Source organism: Nymphaea colorata, chromosome 10 (genome assembly GCF_008831285.2).
Source record: "Nymphaea colorata isolate Beijing-Zhang1983 chromosome 10, ASM883128v2, whole genome shotgun sequence".
Lineage (NCBI taxonomy): Eukaryota > Viridiplantae > Streptophyta > Magnoliopsida > Nymphaeales > Nymphaeaceae > Nymphaea > Nymphaea colorata.
Genome location: NC_045147.1, coordinates 22,474,903 through 22,495,817, shown reverse-complemented (window position 1 = coordinate 22,495,817; position 20,915 = coordinate 22,474,903). Strand labels below are relative to the sequence as shown.

Below are 20,915 nucleotides of genomic sequence, written 5' to 3'. Positions count from 1 at the left end.
AGAATTATACTTCATAAAACCACAACTGAATCTGATTTGAAGTCTGACTTTGATGGTACTAAACTTGACCTCACATTCAATATCGAAGTTAAAGTTAAAATTTGAAAGTTCAATCGGATATCAATATACTAAATGCGATACACATTAGACTATTAGATATTTATCCAAATCCAAATCACATTGGATGTCATTTTTGGAGGCTAAATCTGATCCAGATTTCTATTCCAATCTGAAAGTTATTTTTAAAATCATTGTAAAGCAGTGGAAAGGGATTAAGAAAAACCAATTCATCGACATCACGAGAAAGGGATTAAGAAAACCAAACCAAAAGTGTTCCAATATCCAATTTAATCTGAATCCAATCGGTCGCCGAGGTCCGGACCACAAAAAGGCTGCGCCAAGTTGACGGTGAACCCGGCATGAAGGCGAGCGTCCTGATTGCAGCGAAGCCCTCCTCTCCCCTCCTTCTTCTCCGGGGAGGCAGACGCGTCCGCAGCTTGGTTTCCCTTCCAAGAATGGAGGGAGAACCAGCGAGCAATCAGCAGCCACCAAAGGAAACGATTGGATTTCCCGTCCCCCTCTCCCCTCCTCCCCCTTTGCTCTCAAAAAATCTAGAGTTGGAGAGGGCGTTATCGGCGTCGGCCAAATCTTCAGACTCTTTGCTCCTGATCTCCAGGAATGATTTCGTATATGAAGATGAATGGTTGGTCGTGGTGAACAAGCCCTCTGGTGTCTACTGTGAGCGCGTCCTCTCCTCCGTCTCGAGACTTCTCGAGGCCGAGTCGTCGCCAGAACCAGGTCAGTCATGCCAGATTTTGAAATCTAAATTCTGGGTCCTATTAAGCAGGGTTTGCTGCCCTAGTTTCTCCCTTTTCTTCATATTTCGCTTGCTTACGGTCGAAGAATCGTACTTATTTCTGCGAAAAGAATTTGGGACGCTTGAGTGAGTGACATGTCGATTATAAGCATCGTTTGGCTGTGGAACTAGGGATCCCTTGAAGGAGTTTGACAAGTTGGGGACGTTTCCATTGTCTAGAAAAAGTGGGATAAGCTGGGAACTTGCGATTTGCAGGGCGGTGTGGGTTCTGAGTTTATGTTGCTTCACTGCATAAATGGCTGCCTTCTGATTTTGGTTCCGCAAGGAATAGGTGTTCATCTGTCAAAACTTTATAACTTAAAAACTAAGAAAATCTGTTTGCTCTAACACCTTATTGCAGCTAAAAAGTCTTGATGCAAATCTTCACCTTTCACTCGAAGCAAACTGTAGAGGTCGACACGAGTGATCGAGCATGACACTAGTGATTCATATATGCTACATTGGAAGTTCAAAAATCTCTGAAGTAGACATGTTAACCAAACAATGAAGGTAGACTACATATCAAATAGTCGTACGCTTAGGAAGGCTTTGTTCCAAGTATGTTACATCACGCGGGAATGATTTGGCAACAATCTCTTAGTACAGAAAGCTTGTAGAAAAAGATGTTTATATGAGTTTGATTGCAATTGCTACCTTTTTCCTGGTTTATATCCCCTTCAGATGCGGAAAGCAGTAGGTTATGGAGGTTTGGGTTCTTCTAACCAGATATTTAACAGTTAGTTTTGGATCAAGTTGTTGCAGATGGTGTATATTATCAAGGCTGAAGTACATCAGAGACCTCTTGCTGTGCAAGTTCAATTTAGATTCATGAAGCCAAGCTTTTAATTTCTTGGAAGTCAGGGAATATGCAGTTACTTTTCCCTATAACATTTTGGCTTTCAAGAATGTTAATGAGATTTGCATCTTATTTCATCAAAGACTGTTGAGCTTTCCAGGCTGACCTCTTGAAAAACGGTGTTTACTGATTTATATGAAAAGCTATTACTCATATTTCCAATTTCAACTGTAAAAATCTAGTTAATGATCTGATGCTGGCTGGTTTCGTTCATCTTGTCTTGAGAGTGTCCTGATGAATATATTATCATCTGAACTAAATTGCAGGATCCAAAGCAGGACAACCGCTAGAACTTCACCTTGCCAACAGGCTTGACAGGGACACTAGTGGTGTGATGGTCATAACCAAACTCCATAAAGCAGCAGCCAAGCTCGTAAAGGCGTATACAGAACATAAAGTGAAGAAAACATATGTTGCTCTATGCATCGGACCAGCCCCTAACTGGGACAAAATCACAATCAGGTCAGGGCATGGAAGATCAAAGTTTGGTGCCTGGCGGGTGTATTCGGTGTCTGATATTGGTCGATCGCTGCCTGGTGGTTCGCTAGTGAAGGAAATGGTTACTTCATTTGAAGTACTAACTCTAAATGGTCAACGGAGCTCCAAATCCCTTGCCAAGTTGGAAACAAACTTGAAGACCGATTCAGAGTGTCTTGAATCAGAAATGCTAGTTGTGAAAGACAAAGGATCGATGAGATTGCGGTCGAACAATGAAAAGGATGGCGAAGTTTTGATCAGAGCATATCCGGAGAGTGGAAGAACTCATCAGATTCGTTTGCATTGCCAATGGCTTGGGATTCCCATAAGAGGTGATGTAAAATATGGAGGAGTTAATGAGTGGAAAGGGCGGGAATATGTGGCACATGCACTCCATGCAGAAAGTTTAACGTTCGAGCATCCTATCACTGGCTCTCAGGTTGAATTCCATGCACCGCTTCCTTCATGGGCGGGACCCGTTTCCTGCCCAAACTCCTCTGGTTAACCAGTAGAATGAGGAGAACGTCATGTATGGGGGATAGGAGTCTTCTAAAATTTCAGATAGCTTGGTGAAAGCTGCAGCTCAGACTATGCAATCTGCGGCCAACTCATTGACTGGAGCCATCGGAATTTCCTGGTGGATTTGGTTTGGTTTTTGTGCTGTCCTTATTGGCTAACTTGCGGCTTCAATTCTTGTTGTGGTCTAGCTGCCTAGTAGCTGGCAAAATCTGTATAGATTATCACCTGCTGGCACTCGTGAGAACGGGAAATATTTGATGGTCACCAAAGTCTCATGCGCTGGCTTGTTCAGTAATTTATAGATGCCGTCTTTCGTTTGGTTTAAATCGTGGAAAGCACATTGCTGTGCAACTGAGCATATCAGAGGAAATGAGAGGAAGAGATTCTTGTATGTGAGACGAGATCATGAGTCGTAAGCGGTTTCATTTCATTGTCACTGCGTTGTTCACGAATTTGATCCTCTTTGTTTCGTTCTTCTCCAGCGAAAAGCTTGGTACCGAAACTGAATAATTCCAACAAGAACAAGGTATTCTGACGGACTGCGTTTCCCAGCGTAGAACTCTCTGTATATAGCTCCAAACAACACGCCTATAAGTTGTAAAACTTCAAACATTGATTATAAACAAACAATGTTCTAAGAGAACAAGAAAAAATAGCAATGCGCAAGAAATCATCATGTAGGTATGCTGCTAGAAAGTACAAAACCATTTTGAAATGTAATTAGTATGGTAATGCAAAACAACCAATCAAAAACCCGAACAAGCATCTTAACCATGCGTGTAATGGTGAAGATGACGCTGAAGAGCTGTAATATGTCTTCTTCCTCTTCTTGCTTCCCCTACTTCGGAAGCTCGGTTCCTCCTCCGGTTCAGACTCTTGGGGGGATGTTATCAGCAGGACTCAGCTCTGGAGAAGTCCTTGCTAGACAAACCACTGTCACTAGTAAAAGTAGCAGCACTCCCATGGATCCGAATACTTCTTCCTTTCTCTCTAAAATGTCTTCTCTCTTTGCCCATGGCAGCCCTCTCCCCATTGCCGGGACCAGGAAGCTGGCCCACTTGATCCACACTTGCTTGACTAATGGTCAGGCTTAGAGCTGAGTGTCAAGATCAACTGTCTAAACTAGTTGTATAAATTTAGGTTGTGTTTGATAACTTCAAATCTTAAATCTAAAGCTGCATAAAAAGGTGTGTTTGGAAGATCCTCAGTTTAAACAAACCAAGAATCTTGGTAGCATGGATCATCCTACATGATAAAAACCATGAATTTAAGGTCAAATGAAGGGAAGGTTCGATTTTAAAACCATGAAACCTAAAGATCTGCAGTAAAACAAACACAACCTCATACACTGAGTATCGGGTAGACTTGTTGAAATAGTTCAACATACTGTATGTAGAACAGGTTGTAGAAGTATCCAAGGTAGTTCCACCTTCAGAGGTATTTTTGTCTTCCAAAGCATTTCAGTGAGTACTCAAACGACGGAAATAATGGCATATAAAATTTACAAACAACGCATCCCCACCTTGGCTAACCGGTTAGATTAGTTCATGGATTTGGACCTAAGCTAGCCGATCGAATTTTGAAAGGAAATAATATCAATTTATTAATGTATTAATTTTACATGACTAATGAACTAATGTAAACTAGATTCAATTGATCTAACTTTATTTCAGCTCCAATGAACATAGGAAAGTCCCAATCTTGGGTTTATCTTAGTCCATTACCGTAAAAATCCTTGGAGTTGTGCAGAGCTATTGAGAGGTCCCTTCATTTCATCTTTTCTTCTTCAAAAGGCTGCCTTTGATGCACAGGAAAAAGAAATTCAGAAGAATGTGTGGTGGAAGAAATTAACTTTGCGCCTGGAAATTTTTTTGTTTTTACAAAAAGCTTCAAACATCCTGAAATTATTTGTTAAGAAAAAGACTTCTTTGATGGACAGAAAAAAAACCTACTACCGTGGGTAACTTTCCGGACGTTTGATCATATGGCCCAACGACGGCCCGAGAAAATCATATTTTGGGTCCTAAAACTACTTCAAGCATGAACAAGTTATAAACTTGAAGAGATCAACTTCAAGGCTTCTCAAAAGACAAAACAAAGCTTGATTACTCCCCCCACCACCTTTATCGTGAATTTGACCCCTGCATAGTTACTCGTTTTATATTTGTTTCTTTACAATCTCTTTCAGTTTCGCGGCTAACGTATTCCAACATTTACTTCCGCAGTCCTTTCCAGTTACCGGCACGTAAAACTGAACTTTCACCGGAAAACTGAGCTTTTCCGGTCCAGTCAGGATGAAAAGCCCGGCCCCCGAACTCTTGCAACAGCAGAGGTAACTCGAATGAAATGATTCAATATTAAGACCATTTGCTCTAAACACAATGACAAATCTCTGACATTCACCGGCCTTTTGTTTGCCTAGGAGAAATCGTCGGGACCTAACAACTCTAAACAAGAACAGTAAAATGATAGTTAACAGCAGAGGAGAAGAACCATAGCTTTTTCTTTTTTCTAAACATAAAATGTCCATTAAATTATAATTTTCAAGTCTAAAAAAATACTAGTTTTCACAATAATATCTGCCGACGCAACCCAAACAATGGAACACGTTTCGACCTCTTTTCAAACCAAAACCTTACAAGCAATGGGTCACGTTTCGTCCTCTTTCAACCCAAAAGCAATGGGGCTTCGAGGCTTCGGCCTCTGTGGCCAGTGGATTGACGATGCCACACACACACACCCGAAAATTTAAAAAACAATGTTGATGAATTGTTAATGTCACGCTCACCTAGAAATTTTAAAAACATTGTTAATATATTTCTAACGGTAAAACGACGTTTGATTCACTTATAATTAATGGAATTCTAGAATCACTATTCTCATTTTTAAAAAAATGAAAATTGTATTATCAAACAAAGAATTTTAATTCTAAAATTATAGATTCATTTTCAAAATTGTAGAATTATGTTATGGTTCCAAAATGCTAGAATCATTTCATCTCTCTTTGAAACACAAGGCATGAAAGCCTTAATTTTAGAATTTTAAGGCCATTATTTTCATGAAACAAGTTTTTTTTTTAAATATAAAATCAAAATTCCGTACTATCAAAAACTCAAAGGAAAATTAGAACTGGAATATTCATTCCAAGGGGTGGAATTTTGATTCCACAATCAAAATTATACTCCAAACAACCTTTAAAGAACCTAAAAAACTAAACCTATTAATAAGCTTGTCTAAGATATAAATCCAGGCGAGCACCGCCTCCAGTAGAACGGCATGAGAAAATAAGATTTGACGTTGAAAGACAAGGTTGAGATCTGATGGAGAGTCAAATGGAATGGACGTTAAGTCAAGTGAATCTCAAGCAGGCCACGCAGTAGAAGGTACACAATGCACATGCATTGTGTTCCTCTGGTTCAGAATGCCATGCATGAATGAAATAATTGCAATGCCATGCATGAATGAAATAATTGCAATGCCAAGCCCACATTCACCAAAAGGCAACCAAAGGCCATAAATTTAAAAGATCAAAGCGTCAACAGGACTAACAAATCCATTCAGTCTTTAAGCAACAAAATCCGCAAAATCAGCAAAATCAGCAAACAGCAACACGAACGAACAAGCCGACCTAGAAGATCCCGTTCAGGAGGTTGGCTGCAGTCGACAGTGCCGCGCCGGTGATGGCACACTGCACTATCCGTTCATGAGATGTATCGTCTGTAGTCAGTGCCAGAGTTGCTCCTGTCAATGCCCCGGCGATCGCACTGTTCTTCTGCAATCCACACCGACTCACTGCTTTAGTTTGTATTCCAGGTGAGAAAACAGACAAAAAGACAGCCCATACCAAGCTCTTCTAAAACATCATGCAAACAAAGATTACCAATTCCACGAAAACCAGTCAAATCAAGATACGAACATGTGGAGTTCACGGACTTGATCGTGTTTAAAATGAAATTTAGACGTACCACCAACCGGAAGCAGCCTATAATATAAAATGAAGTGTAAAAACTCGGCCTGTGTGGCAGATGATGCTTCAGAGCAGAACTTTCAATAAGAGCGAATTCAAGGTCATTAGGAAATCAAACACCCATGTAGATAAGACATAACAGTCCAGGTATCTCATACGACACATTTTTCTTCTTTAAATCACCAGGAGGAGGAAAAGCAAGAGCCATTCTGATGTAATGGCGACCGACCATCGATTCTATTGACCAAGTACATAACCATGCTGATCTGCTAACTGTGGTTAAACAAAAAGGACGGCCATCACAAGAATTTTCAGATGGACTTTCAAAGATAGGGATGAATGTGGAGAGATGCAGTTAAAATCGAAAACAAGAAAAACGTAAGAAATTATTACCCAACAGCTCCACGCTTACATAAAAGCTACGGAACAAATTCAATGGTCATACTCAATCCCTATCGGACATGTCAATAACTACGGTGATGGGAGCTCAATCCACGACGGGATGAGTGGCCTGAGAGTGGTAACCTCGAACGTTCAATCAATGGGGAGTAAAAACAGAAACGAAGAAGAATACCCAGTCATGAGCTCCCCTTGCCTCCTTCAGGCCATAGGTGAGCCCCGAGTACACTCCTGCAGCTATACCTGCCAACGAAACAATCAGAGTCAACTACCACAGATCCACAAGATATATAAGAATGTTTACATCTGCCCAAGTTTGCCTGTTCCCATAGCACGAGAGAACATCAGCCAAATTTCTGACAAATCAATATCAATATTAGATCACAAAATCTTCAATTCTCACCCTCTTCAATTCAAGCTCCTAATTTAAATCCAAACTCATGGATCTGGATTCCCACCGTCAAGTAGCATGAACACCCCAGGTCTGGAGTGAGCGGTGCAACATGGCCTGAAGCAGATCCCCACAATAATCCAATTCGACCAAACAAGATGAAATCTCTTTTGGATGTAAATTTCGAGATAAGAGAAACATGTATGAATCAGAAAATTAATTTGATCTATAGTAGATACCAAATTACTACAAAGAGAGCAGAAAGAGTAAGGTCACATATTCGTATTGGTTTCATAGGAAGGAATTACATTACGAAGGCGTTGTGATAAAACCACCACCTCTTTCTTACATTCATTCAAAGCTTATAACGAACGTACGGGGAAAAAAGGGAAGAATAGTTCACACGTACCCCACTGGAGAGACTCTTTGCCTGTGTCCTTCACCTGAAACAGTGAGAGAAATTAAAGACGGCGACAATAAAATTGGAAGCAACAAGAGTTTCGGCTTCTTTTCTGGGGGCAAATAGGCCTTTAAAAATAAGACGGGCAGGGAATCGGAAAATCCGCCGGTGAGATCATGCCCCCTCCGTTCACCGAAACCGAAAACTAAATTTAAGAAAAAAAGAAGACCCAAAAGATGATACATCCCGGTGCCTACCATGGCCTCCAGAGACTTGGCGCACGTTTCTCCTGCAAAGACAAAAAGGAAGAACCAATTGTCAGAGAATCTCAGGTCACCGGACGCCGGCGTTCTCTGTGAACGGAATTTTTCCTTTTTTTAGTTTTTTCGTTCCTTTTCCCCTACTTGAAAGCTCGGTACCTTTAAAGTTAGGGAAGCGGGGGTGTCGCCTGGTCTTGATGAGGTCCGGGTCGGCACCGGCGTCGGAGCAAGCTCCTGAGGCACAGAAGACAGACCATGCTTTTGACATTTATGTCCTTGAAATTGGTGGAACTATATCATGATAACCTAATCCCACAGCAAAAGAACGGCAAAAAGCAAAAGAGGCATTCCCGTCATTGTATCTCTCACTTTCGCCTGACCCGCCATGGCGGAATCCGCCGGAAAAGAGAGAGGGAGAGAGAGAGCGATTTCCTATTCATTCTAGAAGGACGAGAATGCTTTCCTCAAGTACAAAGAGATTCCCTGTTTTACCTTCCACCAGAGTCAGGTATGCCTCCCGGGAAACCGCCTGAACGGCGCCAATCTGAAACCACCGGAAAGCCAACAAATACGTCACAAACAGACAGAGAGGGAGAGAGAGAGGTTAAACCAAATCCTACAGCTACACACACGGGGAAAGAAAATGCCGCAAAACCAGAAGAAGAATGGAAAAGTGTACCCCAGCGGCCTTGACGAAACTTTCAGCGATCCTGTTGAGGAGAGGGTGGCCGAGATCGAAGAGCCCTCCCTTGTCGAAGCTCCTGAGCTCGTCCAGCAGCGATCTGTTCCCGTTGCCGTTCATCCTTCCTCTTCTCCACCCACCCACGGCCTCCTCGCCTTCAAAGCGCAACGCCACAACAACGACAACAAAAACCAACAGCACAGAAAGCGAGAGAGGAGGAAGAAGAAGCCGACCAAGAAGAATGCAGACGAGTAATCTACCAGTCAGTTATAGCGCGAGATCGCCGTGGTGCAAAACGACCGTCAAGCCCTCGCCGTTGCGCACTTGGTGCAACCTGATTTCGCCAGTACCACGTAAAAGGTCATAAAAAAAATGGGAACTGGCTTCTTTCGACACGTAGCTCGTCTCCGCGAGATCGCTGGCTTACGCGCCGGTCGTCGGCGACCGCCATGAAAGCGAGGGAATTTCGCGCTACTTCGAAATGACCATACTACCATCACACTTTCAAAGTAATGCCATAAAGATACGAACGGATCGGGTCGAAACGCTGTAGTGAGGGTTAAGGCTGATCCGACGACAGTGCAACCATGTAAGGTTTAAAAACGACGTTCAAAACTTATTTGGAACAAGTTGGAAACCATTATGCTGATTTAGGCATAGCTTTGCTGACGGATACAGATATCGGCCGGAAGTTGGCATAATTTTTTCTTTAAGGATGATTAAAGGTAATTTAAATTGATGAGAATCGAGAGAGCAATTATTGGTTTGTGTAAGAGTTAATCAAGAGTTCATAGTGGCTTGAAGAAAATCTTATAGTTTTTTGCCTCGTTAAGTCTGAACTGGCTCTTGTTTCTCATCGCTTTCAGATCTTTCGGCTAAAACTTAGACTTGAAACTTTGAATTTGCAATTTTTTTTACGGCGATGCAACGAACATATCCTTCGTTTCTTCCTAAGCCATAACATCTCTCGCCATCCAACCTGCCTCACCCCAACCCATAGGAATTAGAAAAAAGACACATACATGCTATAATTTTTAAAATTTTTAGTTCAGCCCATGTAAAAATTTAGGAAGTTATTATTTAGCCCTGGTAAAAGTTTTCCCTCTGCCGCATACTGTTTTACTAAGTAATATGACACTTTAAATGAAAACATAACCAATCAATTTTTCTAGGCGGCCTAGAAGAAAAATTGTCATATTTCAAACAATTTCACCTTTGTTAATAGCAGCAATTCAAACGGGGTTTTTACATTTTACGCAGTCAGCGAGGAAACTAATAAATGTGAGTCAATCAAGTTCGTGAAACCAAATACATTTTTCTTGGCAAAAGGTCAAGAGAGCAGGCCACGGTTATTTTTGCCTCCTATCGTACCAACACTGAAAACCCATCCAATTCTATGGCATTCTCAAGCAAGTCATTGTCTTAATGTGAACGAGACGTTAACAACTCACCTGAAAAAGAGATTTGAAAACACATTCATTCCTTTTGCTTCTAAAGGTTAAAAATTGTGTTGGCATCAAAAAAATAGCAACGGTGCAATTTTAACTTAAATACCACGCCCTACCACTCAAAACACAAAAATATATTGTCCATGGTAATCAAACTAGAAGCATGTTTCTTCACAAGCTCCTAATCCAACCACCTACGATATGCCCTTAAGAGGCATTATGTTGTTGTCTTAATTGCAGCTGAAGAATTAAGAAAAACAGCATGCTATTGAAAATAACCAAAAGTAAGTCTCAGATCCCAATTCAAGTTCTATTCTCACGAATTAAAACACAACAGGTCAGAACGACGCCTTTGCATATAGCATCTTCAAAATCGTCCCCTACTAACTACAAATATGAAGACAACATCAATGAAAACTGACATTTAGGATCACATTTGAAACCAGCAAATTTCCTCCTAATCTCTTCAACAGCAAGCCAATATGCAAATGCCATCTCATTGGAAATGAGCGTAAGACGAGAAGTCCATATGAGTCTTCTTCCGCAAGCGAACTTGTGAGACAGCGTAGTGCAAATAATGGCGCAAGTCCCCCCATTAGTGATACTTGTGAGACAGCGTGTAGTGCAAATAATGGCGCAAGTCCCCCCATTAGTGATCATGACCAGAAACTCGATCCATGCTTAGCGTCTTTCCTTTTCCTATTCCCATTCATTGGTCATTGTTTCAATGCAACCAGACAAAGGCATCAAATAAAACTTCAGTTTCATTTTTATGCCGGCTACTCAAATGAGCAGAAACTGACGGAACAAGAGAACAGTTAAGATGGTCAAACGGAGATTTTCTTGACTTTTTCACCGGAATAAAGTTGAGATTTTCCCACTTTTTCACCAGAATAATGTACAAGGTCTACAAATCATTACACGGCCACAAGATTGCAGCACATAACGTTATTCCTGCTACCGCTAATTTAAACCCCAAGGACCAGATACTATTTTAACATTGAAAATTGGAATGGGGGAAAAAAAAAAAAAAAAGAAGGGGGATAAAAATGCCATATGCTGGCACCCAACTCAGATAAGAACCCATTAACAAGGAAAAAAAAAATGAACCAAAAGAACAAGAGCAAAAAGCAAAGAGAAGATTAAAGTTTATAAGAAGGCGCGAGAACAAGCAGGGGCAACGAATGTTTCATCAGACGACATGATGAACAAGCAACACTTACAAAGACGGGATGCCCAAATAGCCAGGTTGTGCCTAGAAGCGCTCGATATAATTGCAGGTGCTGCACCTCCCTCTATAGCGGACTACCATAAATTAGATGCTACAATTGTGTCAGCACCCTGAAGAACGGTTGCAACGTTCATTTCTCACTGGCGTCCAATGCAGACATCTGCTCTTTTCTTTGCCTAAAAAATTGGAAGCAGCCGCGCCCCAGTAGAAGTCAATTTGATGTCACACATGCTCGAAGGCAAGAAGTGTCACCGGACTGGGAAGGGTTCAGAGCTTGTAACTTTAGCTCCATTCACAGCCAACTCGGATGCTGAGTTGCTGATGGGAGATACAGAAGAATCCTCTCCATTAGTTTGTCTGGTAGAACTAGTAGAAGACATGCAATTGCTACAACCTCTCGGAACTGTGCCTGCTGTCTCACCAGGAGATTCCTCTGAAAGTGCACTTTTAACAGCAGGTTCATGAGAATCAGCAGAAACCGACTGTCTTCCAGGAGACTCCACAGGGTTACACAACTGACAAGCTGAAGGGTCGTTGACTGTGTGATTATCTGAGCTTCTATCTAGTCTCTTCTTTTTTGTAGAATCCAACTCCTCGTCCTTGGAGTTTATTCTAACACTTAGTTTCCGCTTCGTTGGAGAGTCAGCTGCACCATCACAAATGGTGGAAACCTCAGGCTTATCGCCACGACGAGGCGGTACATCATCATCTTCTTCATCATCATCTTCATAGTCAACCAGCCCAATCGACCCTGCCCTGTAACATTATCATGCAGAATTAGACTAGTATAGCGAGTGACCTCTCTCACCCTCTTTATCTATATATATATATACACACACACACACACACACACACACACCAATAAGTGTCACGACACAGGCCCTTGTCACCATGTGTAACTCGCATCCTTGCTAAAGAGGCATAGGTACCGTACAGTTGTGGAAAGAGAATGAGGTAATGAAAACTCTCCTAATGTAGTAAAAAGGATTTCTCAATTCCCCTTTAACTGCTTCCAAGCTTAAATTGGGATACTATCCAACACACACCCAGAAGAGATCCAGGCACCTCATTATAAGAAAACGATTATCAAGGCGATTCGGGGTCTTTAGCTCAATTCTTCCGACTCCTTTTTCCCACATATGCAATTAGAAATGCTAGAATGAAATGAATGGGACATCTCCCTCTCTCTCTCTCTCTCTCTCACACACACACACACACAAATGGACATGCACAGGCCATGAGAGAGTGAAAACTACCTGGAAGATGAATAGCTCGTACTCATTCCATTTGCGAAGATAGGAGTTGGTTGGCTTCGTGCACTGGAGACATGGGCTGCAGCAGAATCTTCTTCATCACTGCAAAAACCAAAAAAAAGTTCATGAACATAATAAAACTACAGGAAACCTAGTCGCCTCGCCTTGAGAGCTAGAAAAGAAACATTTTATGTACCTGTCCTCATTGAAATAATCTTCCTCTTCTTTTTCGAGAGCACGCTCATCCATCCTCTTTCTTGGGTCCACAGGATTACCTTTAGGACCTTTCGTTTGATAGTTTTCCAGCGACTAGCCAATGCAAGGAAAGAGAAAAATGACCCATGACATGAGGAACAAAGCACTACGTCACAAAGAAGCACCAATAGCCAACAGTAGCTACTCAATCACTATCTATTTTCTGCAGCATCTTTCATTCTACACCTTCATCCGGTTGATTGCACCATTTGCAGTATCTACAACCTTTAAACTTCATAAGAAAGAATATGCTTACCTGCTCATACTTGAGTTTCAGCGATCTAAACGTTTCTATGTACTCAAATTTATCCAACTGGTCCCAGAGGCACTCAACCGTGTAGGTGATCAAAGGTTTGAGGCTTGCCTGCATAAGATAAACAGGGTTGTGGGGGAGGAGAGAGGGAGGGAGGGAGGTAGGGAGATTGCTGTGAGAAGTTCTGCACCACCAGAGAAGGAAAAGAAGAATAAAAAGACAGACACCTTACGGATATGATCGAAAAGCTCTATGACGGCAGAGTTGAGGAGATTATAGCGGCTGCCATTTGCAGCAAAGACATCCACTACCGGTCTCAAAATCCCATTTTTAACTATATGACGAAGGAGGGTGTCATCCTATAAATATCATGAACATCAGCATCATTTTACTCACCATTCAAAACGAAAGAGAAAAAGTCACCTGAACACTTTAAAACTTCAGAATTTGAACTTTTGATTGCTCTAACATTCAAGTGTCATGTTACACTAATTATTTTGCACTACTCAAATAGATTAAAGTTTATTCTTCGGAACACGTGGAACATAAGAACCACAAAATGAGAGAAAACACATTATTTCCAAAGAAATTTCTACCACAAAAATTCCTAGAAAAACTATGCGCATTCTGCATGATCTTTGATGATTGATTCCTGCCTTTTTCTCCCTCCATACTATATATATATATATATATATATATATATAACATTCAAGTGTCATGTTACACTAATTATTTTGCACTACTCAAATAGATTAAAGTTTATTCTTCGGAACACGTGGAACATAAGAACCACAAAATGAGAGAAAACACATTATTTCCAAAGAAATTTCTACCACAAAAATTCCTAGAAAAACTATGTGCATTCTGCATGATCTTTGATGATTGATTCCTCTCTCTTTCTCCCTCCATACTATATATATATATATATATATATGTGTGTGTGTGTGTGTGTGTGTGTGTGTGTGTGTAGTACTAAAATATGTGCATCAGAAGATCTGAAAAATACAAGCAATTTCCAAGCTGTCATATGTAAAGTAACTTTCAAAAAGGTAGACAACAGCTAGTACCTTGACTTCAAAGGTTGTTTCTTTAAATATGGCAGCTTGTTGGCCATCCAATTAGTTTCATTAAATGACTGCAATGCTCATAGCTCTCATCTAGATGTGTTTTATAGCAACTTCTTTGCAAGACGATGCTTTTTTGCAAAGCATTTTTTTCTGAAGTTTTGGCTTGTGTTGAACTTTGGAACTGCAAAATGCAATTTGCTAATTGAAATATTGTGATAAAGTCTTTGAGACATCTGATAAAATTGGAAGAATATAGAGAAAAATATTCTAAACAATCGCATGTTTGAGTCTCATATATGTCTTTGTGTGTGGAGATGTGTATATCAAGTTTAGCGAACCAAATACACCAACCACCAGGAAACAGTTGATGGAATGTACTAGGTGAAACCATCAATTACTTGTATATCTGTGTGAGTGAAGAGTATGGATTTGGATTATTTCCTAATCCAATTATTGTAGACTAATTATCCTTCATAATTTGTGCTACAACCATGCATTATTAATAAAAATTAAAAAAATAAAGTAACGTCAAGGATAAAATAACCACATAAAGCAGTCTATTTCAATATAAATACATAGCCGTGTGGCTCACACGATCCAAACTGTGTGATATGTAGAGTTTCTCATCCTTTGCATACATTTAACAATGGTTTAGCCGAGTCCAACCACTTACATTATGGGACATAACAGCACGCAAAAAACGAACAGCAGCAACAACCAAGTATTTCTCCCTTCTTCGAATCAGTGACATAACCTTCTCTATAGCATTATTGTGAAGAAAATTGCATCTATAAAGCAGAAGCAAATTAGAGCTCAAATTTGGACTAGATGAACAGAAGTTAAAAGAATAAGTGAACAACATTAAGTGTGAAGGAGTATTCATACTTTATCCTATACGGATGGTGATGCACACAAAAGCATAGTAGTTCACAGATGTTCAATAGAATCTCAGGCCGGACTACAACCTGAGCATCAAAACCAGCTGAGGTGCCAACGCTATGAGCTGCCCCTTTTTGAGGACAAGATGAAACTACGACGTGTATTAAATGGTCCATGTGCCTTTCATAAAATAAATCCAAAATTGCAACCTTTTGCTGAAAATAGAGGGGAAAAATATTAGTAAATTTATAAAAAATAAATACATGGCAATAGCATCTGTATCAAGTCAGCATTTGTGCCTACATGAATTAGAAGGGACCAACTACTTCAGCTGACTGTGATATAAAATGTCAAATAACAAAGTAATCGATGACTCCAAACTCCAAAGGCTCCCATCATGAGAATATTCAAGAAACAGTTTCACAACACATAGCCCAAGCAACCCCTCCACTCTAATTTAATCAAAACGTGTTGGCAAAAGGAGGGAAAATCATCAATGCTAATTCAGCAATGACCTTTCATGTGAGTAGAGATGTGCTTTATGGCATAAATGACATACCAAAGAACTTGTAACTACACATTTACATCTATATTACAAAGACCGGAAAAAAGAAGCAAATATAATCCTTTATTTCAGAATGGAACAAGTTGGTTATCAAGGAAAGAGAAGCCTAAGCTTGGCCATGCAATCAGCACAATATGGCGCCTACACAATACTGAGAGATTTTGATGGCTGACTATTTCAGTACACACCAAAATACCATATGTGACCATTTAAATAGTAGACCTTTCTCCCTCATGAACCTGCCCTCATGAACCAGATAAATGGTTCTGCTGCCACAGCGGCTCAATAACATAGTTCAGGTTGACAAAAAATACTCTTTAATTATCTAGGCTTTTGATCACCTTCACAGTAAGTATCTCAACATGTCCAACAGCTACATATCCAACCATGTGGAATCATGTTGAACAAGGAATTCAAGTTGCCTCTCACCACCTATAGGGAAAGCATTGTCGACACAAGATATAGCTAACATGTTTGTCAGAACATGTTGTCAAAACTTGTGTTCAACCAACTGGCAAAAGGAAAAGACATTAAAGGCTGCTTCTGGTGCTGATGTCATTTTATTTTTCAGTCTCATCAGTATCAACATTCTTTCCTTTTAATTTCAATCAAGGAAATAAAGACAATGATAGCAGTCTTCATCATTATATCTCGTTTGCATCTCTCTCTCCATCATCATAGTGCTCCTCCCATTTCATGATGCCATATCAAATTAATTGAAGATTTTTACACCTATCAGTTCCTGTCATTAGAATTAAATGAAGTATGGGGTGGCTGCCTTCCCACTTGAATCCAACTCAAAATGTATGCAATTAATCCAGTCCAATGAATTTATCAACCTAATTGTCTCAATAATACCAGAAACCTTCAACGATACAATACATCAAGTTACCACCCAGCACCCAGGCTCTCTTAGATTCACTTCGGTAATCTTAAGCCTCAGTTGGAATCCAAGCAAGACCAACATACAACCCAAATGAATCATCAAATATTCAGAAGTACCTCAACTTCTCGTCTAATTTACCGCTCCAAAAAATGCACATCCATAACAAACAATGACAGCAACAACAATAATAATAACAATGACAACTTCCTTCTCATGTAACTGTGAGATAGCCCCATCGATATTGCCTAAAACAGCATTCCTCTAATGGACCGAGGAAAAGGGGGAAAAAATGAATGGTGTTATTATATTATTACTCCCTATCCTACACTGATCCTACACTGAACTCTTGCTGCAATTACTATCGTTAGAGAACATATATATGTAGCATTTTCCCAAATACATACTTTTCCAGTATCAATTTTTCCAAGCATGCTCGGAGATATAAAAGAATTTTTTTAAAAAAAAGGTGGAATATCAAACTATTCTGCCCATGCAGTGGGGTGGTGATCAATTTGCTGCATGCATTATGAATACAAAATATCGCTGAACTGACAGTGGCATCACACCCTAAAGGTAAAAAGAAAATGAACTGTGAGAAAGTGACACCAAAAAAGCAAAAATTGCAACAGCAAAGAAATACTACACACCACAGAAAATAAATATATCCCCCCTATAGAGGACATGGCACATCCACATCAAACAGCTCATCCAAAATTCAGCACAATTATCAATGACTTTTGACATACTTTGTATGAGCACAAACCCGAGATACAGAAAATGAAGCATCAAACTCCAAAACTACTGAAAAGCTATGGGTGTTGAAAATAAGTGCAAATAACGAAACATCATGAACCACAAGACCTTTCACAAAGTCCCGATTATCTATCAGATTCCACTTGGAAACTACATCAAGCACATACCTTTACTTGCAATAATCACAAATATTTGTTAACATATTTTAATGCCTAATAATAGTCAAAGTATCTAGAGACACAGAAAAACAAATTCAAATACACCAAAAATAACATGAAACCTTTTCTGCAACAGGACCCTGTCCAACATATAGAAAAGATGAGGCATGAGAATTCCACCTGTGGTGGAGCCAAAGTATAGGAATCCAACAAAATGCGAAATATCTCAAGAAACTGGCAGTGCATGTCCTCTCCAAAATCTGTTGTCATACCTCTGACCTGTGCAATAATCCCCAGTCCAATGTAGCAGTATTAAAATGGGTAGTAAAAAAGAAACATCAAAACATGGCTATGTGTACTCTGTCACTTTCAGCAAAGAAATAAGAAAAGTGCATATACCAGAAGTCCAAGAAACATTTCCTGTTGTGCAACATATGTCCTCAGAAGATTTGGATCATGATTCAGAAATATGAGAAGGATGTCTGTCCTGAAAATAATTAGATATTCCAATTACATAGTTTAGTGACACTCATAACATAATTAAAACAATGACCAAAAAAAAGATGAACCATCATAATAGCGAGGATGTGAAATGTGGAGATTACCCAGTCAAAACAAGTGCCTTATCATGACTTTGTAAAATGTCAGCAATGATGTCAAATACACCTTCATTTACAAGATCCCTGCAAGTAATCAGATTCCACATTTCATGAAATATGTCCAACAGAAGCTAAGACATTGTTATTGAAAGGAAAAGTAGGTCTGTTCTTCTTAATCTAAAACCCCCAACTGCCAACAGCATGTGTAACAAAATTCCACAAACTGGCAGTTCCTGAACTAGATTCCAGAAAAGATGTAGAAGGCATGGTATATGAATTAACATATTCATACAGAAAGAAAAAAACATATGCAGCATGACAGACAAGGAAAAGAATGCCCCAAAAACCGTGATAATTACTAAGTACTAAGGAAACAATCATATTGGCTCCATAAAATATTTTGTTTAATCAATAAAAGTAGAGGCAGCAAACACCATTAGTCCTCAGTCCTCACCTAAATAGTCTCGCCTGTTGAACCAGCTGCAAGCTTTTCCCTAAGCTACAGAATTCATACAAGAATGATACCTGAAAGGATATCTAATCAGAAGAAGAAGCATGCACCATCATACAAATATATGGCTGAAAACAACAGAAATCCACAAAAATAACCTTAGATAAGAGTTGAAAAGAAGACAACTTAAGATCCATGAAATATTGGATGCTACCAAATTATGAGGCCAAAAGAGGGAAATGTGGTTTTTTAAAGAAGTTCCCAGAAAAGTTTAATTTTTGACTGCAGCACTATATCTCTCCATAAATGAGCATTGTGGAAGGAAAGGGAAGACCATATAGAAACAAATAAACTATTGCAAGAGCGATGCAAAGGAACACCTACCAAGTTTTTTCTTGAATCTGCAGCAATAGCTGGAGATGCCAATCTTGAAAAAAGTTCATGTATAAATTTGCTATCATCTTTCAACAAAGAAACAACCTGGAGAATGAAGAATGTGTTAAACAATGAATGTTATGAAACTATTTTGGAAATTATCAACCCAATATAACAAGAAATCACCATAGTATTATTCGAATGAATGATCGAGTTGAGATTAGCGACCACTGCCTCATCCAACGCCCTTGGTAAAATAACATCCTGAAATTCAGATAAACAATTTGGAGTTACCAAAGTTTTAAAAAAAAGAGAGAAAAAGTAAAAATAAATAAATAGGCATTCACTGAACAAGAACTTAGCTAATACCTTGATGTAACCAATTCTATAAGTTTGATGGATCTTGGATAATACTGTAGAAGATTCTATAGGGATAGCCTATTCAGGATCAGAGGAAGAAAATTAGCATTAAAGTTATTAACAAAATTTTTAAAAAAAACAAGAGGAAAGTGAATAGACATGCTAACTACCTCCTTAAATACCACATGCTCCTTCAGAAAAACACGATGTCGTTGTCGCTTAGAAGCCTCAGGATCATCTGTATATAAAATACCATTTAGAAAAATTCCCCTTACAAGTGATTAAATACATTTATTTATTTACAAAAGAACTCCAGAAGACAGTAAAACATTCAACAACAGTTCAACCACGCAAGTGAAGCAGCAATAATAGACGATAGGTGTGGCCAGTAATGCCATGAGAAACGACCAAATAGGTGATGGTAGTATCAGAGAAGAAAGGATAAAACAAAAAAGGACAATGCAATAGAACTAAAAAGTAAAAACATCTAGAATGTTTCCATATTAGTTGGTAGTTAGTACTAAAGTTGATCATTCTTCACTGCTTCCAGGTGCAGTTCATGTTAACTATATACGTGCTGCAAAAAAGGTGAGCTTTGGGCATCAAGGTTGGTTCAGAAACTTCAGATCATCGCACAAATGTCGTTCCCCAGTTATCACAGATTAGGCACTTCTTGTATATTAACCAGAAAAGTTTCTTTTCTCTCGGGAAAAATTTCGGGAACTCAAATAAATAATATATATATATATATATACATATATATATATATATATAATTCTACTAATCTTTTCTTACGAAGAACTACAAAAATTCAAAATAGCTATTAAAATGCTTAAAAAACACAGAAATTTTCAAAGTACAACAAAAAATAGTTTTTTGATAAAAAAAATCATAAAAATTGCAATAAACATTGTGAAATTTCATTTCAGTGATACTTCCAAAATTCTGTTTTTGTGTTTCACCTTTTTTCAGTGATATGATCACAAACTTTGAAAATATGATGGAAATCTGTAGCAATTTCAAAATCTTCAAGATTAACCAGTGATAGGATCAAGCTCTCTAACCTTATTCGACTCTCTGACCCAAGTGAAAGGATACCTTTTTCCACTTTTACCTGATACAACAATTAATCGAGATAATATTTTACCTCATGAACAAGGCATCCTACCTCCAGCAAGTAACGGAACACTAGTACACTACCAACCTAGATTAGTAAACACAAGCAAACCATTATATATGACACACTAAAAAATTTCAAGTATCCTTCACAAAAATCATATTCCACCCCACAAGGACATGAAGGCTTACTCCATCATCACACTCATGATAACGACTAAGCACCACTGCTGCACTAGGATTTAAGAGAATTTGGAAGCAGTCATACTACAAAATATAGCAACTTAAGATGGGTACATGTTCAGAGGCCAAAAGAGTATATCACAGTGATTTTGCTGATCCAAACAAACAAAATAGGAACATTAAGGAAAATGCTCAATTTTTCAAGCTGCCAATGTCGACAGCTGTGCTTCATGTCATAAAGCAAAAATGCAAGATAAAACATTCCAAAAAAAATAA

At 39.2% G+C, this 20,915-nt stretch overlaps 3 protein-coding genes across 4 annotated transcripts in view; 1 reads left to right on the top strand and 2 right to left on the bottom strand.

The window, feature by feature from the left end:
• Positions 1-391: 391 nt before the first annotated feature.
• LOC116261809 (RNA pseudouridine synthase 1) lies at positions 392-3,138 on the top strand. Its single transcript, XM_031640686.2, has 2 exons — positions 392-798; positions 1,979-3,138. Exons 1-2 carry the CDS (start codon positions 420-422, stop codon positions 2,692-2,694), a joined length of 1,095 nt encoding a protein of 364 aa, XP_031496546.1. The 5' UTR covers positions 392-419; the 3' UTR covers positions 2,695-3,138.
• Positions 3,139-6,197: 3,059 nt separating this feature from the next.
• LOC116263200 (outer envelope pore protein 16-2, chloroplastic) lies at positions 6,198-9,123 on the bottom strand. The gene is made up of 7 exons (XM_031642838.2): positions 8,805-9,123; positions 8,618-8,669; positions 8,285-8,359; positions 8,123-8,154; positions 7,875-7,908; positions 7,250-7,317; positions 6,198-6,480 (listed from the first exon to the last, which is right to left on the bottom strand). Exons 1-7 carry the CDS (start codon positions 8,925-8,927, stop codon positions 6,337-6,339), a joined length of 528 nt encoding a protein of 175 aa, XP_031498698.1. The 5' UTR covers positions 8,928-9,123; the 3' UTR covers positions 6,198-6,336.
• Positions 9,124-11,073: 1,950 nt separating this feature from the next.
• The window catches only part of LOC116263195 (probable histidine kinase 2), a 61,225-nt gene continuing 51,383 nt past the window's right edge, over positions 11,074-20,915 (bottom strand). For both annotated transcript variants that reach the window (XM_050080321.1, XM_031642829.2), the window contains 15 exons: positions 19,511-19,578; positions 19,350-19,418; positions 19,167-19,244; positions 18,990-19,085; positions 18,609-18,679; positions 18,161-18,238; positions 17,955-18,042; positions 17,736-17,834; positions 15,200-15,408; positions 14,988-15,102; positions 13,475-13,606; positions 13,251-13,358; positions 12,936-13,048; positions 12,743-12,841; positions 11,074-12,242 (listed from right to left, as the gene is read on the bottom strand). In XM_050080321.1, coding sequence (XP_049936278.1) covers positions 11,735-12,242; positions 12,743-12,841; positions 12,936-13,048; positions 13,251-13,358; positions 13,475-13,606; positions 14,988-15,102; positions 15,200-15,408; positions 17,736-17,834; positions 17,955-18,042; positions 18,161-18,238; positions 18,609-18,679; positions 18,990-19,085; positions 19,167-19,244; positions 19,350-19,418; positions 19,511-19,578 — 1,931 coding nt within the window. In that variant the 3' untranslated portion in view covers positions 11,074-11,734. The remainder of the gene's footprint in view (positions 12,243-12,742; positions 12,842-12,935; positions 13,049-13,250; positions 13,359-13,474; positions 13,607-14,987; positions 15,103-15,199; positions 15,409-17,735; positions 17,835-17,954; positions 18,043-18,160; positions 18,239-18,608; positions 18,680-18,989; positions 19,086-19,166; positions 19,245-19,349; positions 19,419-19,510; positions 19,579-20,915) is intronic.